At 37.8% G+C, this 8,263-nt stretch overlaps 1 protein-coding gene across 1 annotated transcript; it reads left to right on the top strand.

The window, feature by feature from the left end:
- The first annotated feature begins 1,405 nt into the window (after window positions 1-1,405).
- On the top strand, window positions 1,406-7,458 carry ccdc14 (coiled-coil domain containing 14). Its single transcript, XM_084426243.1, is given in 15 exon segments — window positions 1,406-1,693; window positions 1,800-1,855; window positions 1,958-2,027; window positions 2,123-2,195; window positions 2,279-2,327; window positions 2,329-2,409; window positions 2,665-2,668; window positions 2,876-3,450; window positions 3,452-3,540; window positions 4,469-4,505; window positions 4,507-4,602; window positions 5,985-6,071; window positions 6,073-6,161; window positions 6,259-6,368; window positions 6,451-7,458. Coding segments are annotated over 15 exon segments (2,355 nt in total). The 5' UTR covers window positions 1,406-1,663; the 3' UTR covers window positions 7,360-7,458.
- Window positions 7,459-8,263: the final 805 nt, after the last annotated feature.

Genomic DNA, 8,263 nt, shown 5'->3' with positions numbered 1-8,263 from the left:
GACCACTGACCTGTACATCTCTCTGCCAGAAGTGGACAGATAGGTTTTACAGACTCGGGAATTGGGATGACATGGCACTCTTTTACCTGGATGCATAAATGGGAATTAAATTTTTCATTTTTCATTTCAGATATCTGTTTCTTATTTTAATATAGGCTATCTCTAATTTTAAACAAAAAAAGTAAAAAAGTGTATTTTACAAATTTCAACGATATAGATAACAACTATATACGAATGTAGCCTACCTGAACCCTGACTCAATATTTTTGTCCACATAAATCGATTAATCTCTCATTTCTTTCATCACAGGAAGGCATATAATGGCATGATGAGGTGTCTGATTTCATCAGTAGTCCTAAGTGTGTTTGGGATGAGCACATAATGGGAAAACGAGAGGAAGAGAACAGACTGAAACCTCATCTACCCATTTCCCAGGAGCCTTGAAACACCCCAGTCAAAAAATAGCATTCAGGGTTTTCATATTTCTTGCTCTGACTCAACACTGGATGTAATGTAGGGTATTCAGCACTCGAGCTGCTCTGATATGTGGTCAGCAGTATCAGATAAACAAAATCTGTAGACCATTTATTGTGACTGATTTAATTTCAGTAGAATTGATGAAAATAATAATATTTACTATTGACAAAGAAAATTACTATACATACATACATTTAGACTATCTACATACATTAAAAGCAGCAAATTCAAAATAAAAAGTAAGTTCATTCTCCAAGGCAGAGAGATGGAAACTCGAGTTTGCGATTTGGACTCGAGGTGCGCTTAAAGGGATGGTTCACCCAAAATGTTAAATGTTCATCATTGTCTCACCCTTAGGTTGTTCTAAACCTGTATGAATTTATTTCTTCTGCTGAACACAAAGGAAGATAATTTGGAAGAATGTCTGTAACAGTTGTGGGGCACTTCCATAGTATTTTTTCCACAGGCCCATGGGAGTCAATAGTGCCCCACAAATGTTTGATTACAGAATTTTTATTTTTGGTTGAACTCTCCCTTTAAGTCTAAAAAAACGACTTGTGACTTTACTTGGACCCAAATATTTGAGACTTGACTTGGCCTTTTTAAGTACTTCTACCTCCAGCACTGACACGGGGGATTATCATTTTACAAAACCGCGAAGTTTCAGTTCTTATAATTCTGCCACTCCATCTCCATAGAAACACCTTTTTGGCGTCTGAACCGGTCTGAACTGAAAGTCTTAATGGGCGTTAGCCAAGTCTGAGGAAACGATTGGCTAGTGTTCATACGACTGACATAGTCTGAGACCAATAGACGAAAGGTTTGTAATGATTTTACCGTAATTCACCAATCAAATCCAGAAATTAAAACGAACTGTTTTTCTATTGGACTACGGCACCCGGCTTCCGTTTTGAACGCAACGATTGCATAGTGGTGATTGTAACCTTATATACTGTCTATGATTGTAACAGAGGCAGTTTGTTTTGCTTTTCATCCATTAGCTTTTAGATTACTACAGGTTCATATGTAATTTGGTCTTTACGTTTTTGAAGTTAATTTGCGCAATAAATACAAGAAGCAATGGTAAACCATTAATAGATCCATATGATCATGATAACTACATATTTGCTGCATGTACTGTAGGTGAACGGTGATTTCTGAAGGTTTTATCGACTATACATCACGCATGGTAAGACAGGGAGTATCAAGACCAAAGGTAGCGGTTATAAACGGGTATATATGTTTAAATTATTTTACATATATGATACGATGTAAGTTATTATGCTGTGTTTTGTTTAGCATTAAAGTCAATTGTCTTGCAGGTGGTCTCATCAGGCAGACTGACGGGGTCCGGACGGGGACAAATACACAAAAAACGGTTACAAACCGGATAAGAGATATCCTGTCCATACTAAATGAATTTTAGATGCTATTTGTTTCACACATTTAACAAACATAAATGTTGTCTGGTTTAGTTTAGTTTAGCTGGAAGATGTGTGCCTCCTCTTGAACCAGCGTATTCTCTATATTCTACAGACTCTGAAGATCAGGTAAAGAAGCCACATACATGAGGTTGTGTTTAAAGAACCAGTATCATGATTTTTGAACTCACGTGACATTCTTTCACATTGAAAATTGCTTCCAGGTGACAACAATACACAAGGGACTGGACCGATGTGCTGCTTTACTCAGTGGAATACTACAAGCCGAACAAGCAGGTATATTGTATTTACAAAATCAGACCTCGTTTTCTGTGTTTAGCAATTAAGTAGTGGTGAGATTAGTAATCTTCACACAACAGAATCAACAGAATCTAAGCCCAAACAACAGGGAACAAAGACCTGCACCTTCTAAACCCAAGAATTTATCAAGACTGACAAAAAAAGCATGGGAAGAAGACAACCACGACAATACATGTGAAAAAAAGTGCAGGTAATGTACTCTAATATAGTGTACATAATTTTTTCATCTTAGACATACTTGTGGCATATCTGTTTTTTATGGAAGCTGGTTTCCACCATGGAATAAAAAAAGGCAAATGCCACTTTATATCTCAAAAATCTGAGAAAGAGAAATCTGAGACAAATAAAAAAAAAACTCCCAATTCAGACTTTATATCTAAACTCACAATTGTAAGGATGAAGTCAGAATTGTGAGTTGATTCTTACCATTCTGACTTTTTCTCAGAATTGTAAGATATAAACTCGCAATTGTGAGTTATAAAGTCTGAATCATGAATTGCAAGAAAAAAAAGTCAGACTTGTGAGATAAAAAGACACAATAACTTTTTTTTTTCTTAACAAGCTTCCATTGTTTTTGAAATTACATCTTTGTCAATCTTTTCGTTTCATTTTCCTCCTTTATTGTAAAATCCTTATTGTATGTGTGACTGCCACAGCAGGTGATTCTTTTTAACAACCATTTGCAGAAGCACAAAATACGGCTTCACAGCCTATTGTATTTCTGTCAGGACCATACCGTCATATATTCAAAGTGTGTACTGAGCAGTGGTGGCTCATCTGGGGAGTTTCATCAGTCGAGGGCCATGAGTGCTGCCATCCCCTCCTGCCCTCATGCTTCTGAAGAAATGTCTGCCACTCCAAATCAGTATATGGCTTCTTTCTCGATGCCACCCGCAGTCCAGCGACAGTCTCCAGTTACTGTATCTCCTGTCCAAAATGGGTCCTGCACTCCAGTAGGGCATGGGCTACCTATAATCATCAGCCCTGTCTGCAGTGTTCCTCAGGTTAAACTGACATCATCCACTGGGTCCTCGATCTGCCCCTCAGCAACACAGACGCCCAACCAGCTCCTGGTCAGCCAGACTCAGCCTGATCCAAATGGACCAGTACAGGAGATCTGCTCTGAGGAGAGTGCAGAGGATGAAGATGAAAAACATGGGATGGACAATACAGCTGTCAGAGACATCAGCTGTCAGACCAGCTATGAGAAATTAACAGTTCTGAGTCACAGTCAAACCCACCAGTCCAGAGAAAACCGCACAGAAAGTGGTGACTGTTAAATATCTGCTGGGAGAGCTGAAGACATTAGTTGCTAATCAGGGTGAGAATATTTGATTTATTTTCAAATTTATTTTTTGAATCTTTGACTTTCCATCCATCTTAAGTACTTGGATTTAGGAAATCTCAAAACCCTCAAAGTCAGCATGAAACTTTGCAAAAGTCTTTTCTACCCTGTTGTGACGTAGAGGACTCTCAAACAAGAAAAAATGTAGGGCGGGACTGGATTTTGTCCATGTGGAATTGATTGGATGGTTGTGGTTTGCTATGGCTGTGATGTCATGTGAGTGACAGGTTGTCCCGTCCTCGCTCCAATAAATACATCATCAGAGAAGAGAAGAGATGTAACTGCAATTGGGAGAAGTTATTTTAATTAAAGATTATTAGGGCACATGAATTAAAAACAAACAAGGATGTGCATGGATAAACCAGTTATGATAAATACTGCAATATTCCATAAAAAATAAGAATTTTGATTTTGATTTCATGGTGACTTTAAAGTGGTATTTAACCAGAAAATGAAAAGTCTTCATGTTGTTCCAAACCTGTATGACATTCTTTCTTCTGTGAAACTTGATTTAAAATATATTTTGCAGAATGTTTTTTCCATTCAGTGAGCCCAATATGGGGTTCAAAACTTCACTGACTTAAATTATATAGACAAGACATTTGTCAGCATATCTTTTTTTAAATTTGATATTTTTCTCTATGTTGTTGTCAGGGTGTTATTACAGGGCTGTCTTCCAATCATCTGGAAGTTATCGTTTATAAGAGTTGATATCCTGTTTCAAACTTGAGATGGTTAACTAATTCACTTTCTTTTACAATCAAAACATTGGGCCTTCAGATGTCAAGACACCCAATGATTGAGTTGCTGGATTTGCAGATTCTCAAAAATTGGACATTTAAGCAGATTTTTCCCCTCTGGGTGTTATTTTCAAGTTTTATGACAAGTTTTCTCTTCTGTGCAGACAGTGAAGCTGTGCGCCTGATCTCTGAGATGGAGCAGAGTACTACTTCCTGTCATGGTGGGCAGCACTGACATCCAGGCTGAGATTGCGCTCGCTTTACAGCCACTCAGGAGTGAGAATGTACAGCTGCGAAGGTCAGCAACTCAAAGAGTTAAACAGACATGCATGTCAGTGTGTTGCAAGGATGTGTGTGAATTAAATTCACACACATCCTTGCAACACACCGACATGCATGTCTGTAAACACTCTTCGAGTTGCTTGAATGTAATTCATTCAATTACTTTCTTTAATCATTTAATAGCCTTAATACAAATTTTGTATTAAAGAATTTAAATTGAAATGATTAAAGACTGTAATTGAATGAATTACATGATATGGCAATTAATCAGATTATCACATATATCAATGTGTTGGGAAAAGCTCCCACATCAAGTTAAGTCAGTTACTTTATGACATTGTGGCAGACAAAGGCATTGAATAGATTTTGGGTGTTGATGTATTTTGTGGGCGGAGCCTACCTGGTGGCAGAAAGTAGAATAGTATATGGATATTGGATAGTAGTTCGAATATATTTACAACATGACGCCTTCTCCAGTTATTTGAATGGTTTGCCAGCAGAAGACATGTTGTCATACACTAATTAAGCTAACCCCTAGCAATGGGATAAGTTTTCCTGACCCGTACTCACAGTCATATTTGGGTCAAGAAACCAACTAAATGACCAAAATTACAGTGGCTGGACATCTTCGTATTCCTTGTGGAAACAACCCAGCGTCTAAAAGCTCAAGGCATACAAATCTCTTTACGCATAATCACATATAATTTTGTACTTTGGTCATGTCGAATGTATTATGGACCGAGGTACTGCCTAGTCAGTGGCAAAAACACAAAACGCAGCAATACAAGTCAAACAACAATATACTAATGGCGAACTGCACTTGCAATGTCTGGGTCAGGACAGTAGGCTACAACGTTTTCATGATAAAACACTAGAATTACTACTTCTACTACTATCTAGTCTATGTAAAATGTTATAGGTTTAATTTAAGTTTATTTCATGCTGTAACTGTAGGGCGAATACATTTTTCCCTCTATCAACTGTTTTTGAAATTTATGTAAATCTATTGTTTACATCAAATGTATGCTTTATTTATCAGTCCACTCTGTCTAAATGGTTTGCACTAAATGTCTTAAGACGATGGTATTGTACGAAAATGAAGACCATATTTTTTCCAATCTGATTCTGGCATCTAAAGGCACAAGACATTTTTTTTCATTATTTTGTGGATCTCGCCCCATTTTCCTCCATTTGTTACCACTGTTTTTCTGCCACCATAATGCGCACACAACTGCAGTGACGTAATTGTGATGTTTACTACCAAATGGTCTATAGCATACAAAAATATATTGTTTGTTTTATTTGCATGGCATTGGACATAAGCTTGTGAAGAATGTGTTAATTTTCTATCATGTTTTTTCCCCCCAAATTAATCACACTTAAATTGATGTCTCCCAGGCGTTTGCGAATACTCAATCAGCAGTTATTGGAGCGAGAGAGAGCAGAACGGCGAGCCAGACCGGAGGCCTGTGACATGGAGGTTGAGTGGAGCCATGCTGTCTTCTCTCTGTTCTGTCTGTAAAGGGCTTGACTTAAGAAGAAATACATCATATGGAATAGTAAATGTGCAAATATGTAAATATATTTTTAGAATTTAGCCTTTTATTTTCTGTCTAGCCAAGTGGATGCATGAAAACAACCTTTGTGAACCATTGGCATGGTTCTGTTACAGTGGTTGCGTTGCAGTCTCTAAACTTCACTCTACAAACTCAGTTAAATGAGAGCCGTAGAGAGCTTGATGATCTGCAACAGGAGAACATGAGACTACGGAAAGCCATGGAGGTCAAAGACAGTGACCTAGCATGTAACCGAAGATGTATGTGAGATGCCGGTCATTGTAACTTTTGTTTTTTCATGCACACAGAAATCTGGAGAGAAGTCAAACGACAAAGACACTAGCAAATATTCTCCTCAGCAGGACTTGTGCCAATCAAACTCTCAGCTTACTAAGAGTGTTCTGGAATTGCATGAAAACGCACAGAGGGAGTCCACTGTGTCAGATCAACTTTCAAACTCTGTAAAGACCTACCTTCAGACCCTGGAGGGCATCGGACAGGCCTCTCCTCTCCACCGAGTTCACTGTAAGTCCCAGACATTACAACCAGTCTCCCCTGGTCAGATTAATGGTGGAAAAGATAACTTTATGCCAACAGATGTTAAAGTCTGCTCACCAACGGATAGGGATATACACAAACAAACCCTGGAAACTATAGCTGAGAATATTCCTCAGTCAGAAGAGCAGAAAAGAACAATGTTTGCTCCTTTAAAAGAGACTCCAGTAGTGCAACTTCCCTCAGGAGTTGCTCATAGTAAACCGCTAACTCAGTGTAATGAGCTGAAAACAGCCAAGAATCAAAGAGAAGAAGTGGATGCGGATGTAGGGCTTAAAAAATATATGGGCCGTGCTTTTGAAAAGCTGGACATCTCAGATGGGCTCCACATTCAGGATGCAAAGAATGATGGCAGAGATTTCCTTTCAGAACATCAAGGTGTGTCCTTGCAGTTAAATCAGAAAAATAAGGGCCTGAATAATCAATCGGTGCAATCTCTGCGTGCCCGAAGGATGGGTGTTCAGTCAGCATACCCTTCAGTGATAGAGAACACCTTTTCCTCTTGTGATATTAAATCTTTAGCCTCTGATTGGAGCATAAACTCCTGGTCCACATTTAACACACAGGATGAACAGAATTTTAGGGATGGGCTTGCAGCACTAGACGCCAGCATAGAAAGTCTGCAGAAGACCCTGAGAGTTGATCGAAACAAAGTAATTTAGTCTTTTTGAATGCTGAGCGTGTTGTTTTTAATTGGATTACATGTAATTAATGGATATCTTTACATGTCTCTTTATTTTTATTAAATTATTATGTGAAACATCAGTGAATATTACATTTCTTGTTGTATTTTTCCTTTGGTCCTAAGACTACATTTCTGTTAGGATTTCCTACCATCTCGTATAACACAGAAACATCAGGTATTTAAGCAAACAATGTGCCCCATATTAAATCTCTACAGGGCAGTTTGTCTGGAACTGAGGTGGTAAATAGGGGAAATTAAATTTATATTTAATTTGTATTTATATTTAATTTATATTATATTTAATTTGGCGTTTACATTATCCCCTTTTCACCATGTCTGATTTAGTGAACTGAAACAAACACACACACACAAACTCAAATCAGGTTTGTCTACATACATTACACTTAGATTTGGCCTCAGATTTCTTCCCATGTCAAAATAAACAAACATGCTGTATAGAAAAACAAATGTGCAAAAAAAGATTTTTTTTTACTGTGCTTTTGGATTGTTCTGTTCGAAACAAAATACCCACATCTTTTTTCTTAAAGGGTTAGTTCACCCAAAAATGAAAATGATGTCATTAATGACTCACCCTCATGTCGTTCCAAGCCCGTAAGACCTCCGTTCATCTTCGGAACACAGTTTAAGATATTTTAGGTTTAGTCTGAGAGCTTTCTGTCCCTCCATTTAAAATGTATGTACGGTATACTGTCCATGTCCAGAAAGGTAATAAAGACATCATCAAAGTAGTCCATGTGACATCAGTGGGTTAGTTAGAATTTTTTTAACTAACCCTTTAAGTTACAAAATAGGAAGAAATTGGCAGTCAAGAAGAATTTTATTCTTAAGAAAGTTTCATGAATTCATTCCGGCCTCAGAGG

This window comes from Rutilus rutilus, assembly GCF_951802725.1.
Source record: "Rutilus rutilus genome assembly, chromosome: 12".
In the NCBI taxonomy this organism is placed as follows: domain Eukaryota; kingdom Metazoa; phylum Chordata; class Actinopteri; order Cypriniformes; family Leuciscidae; genus Rutilus; species Rutilus rutilus.
The sequence above is the reverse complement of the archived record's forward strand: the minus strand, read 5'-3'. Positions and strand labels throughout refer to the sequence as shown.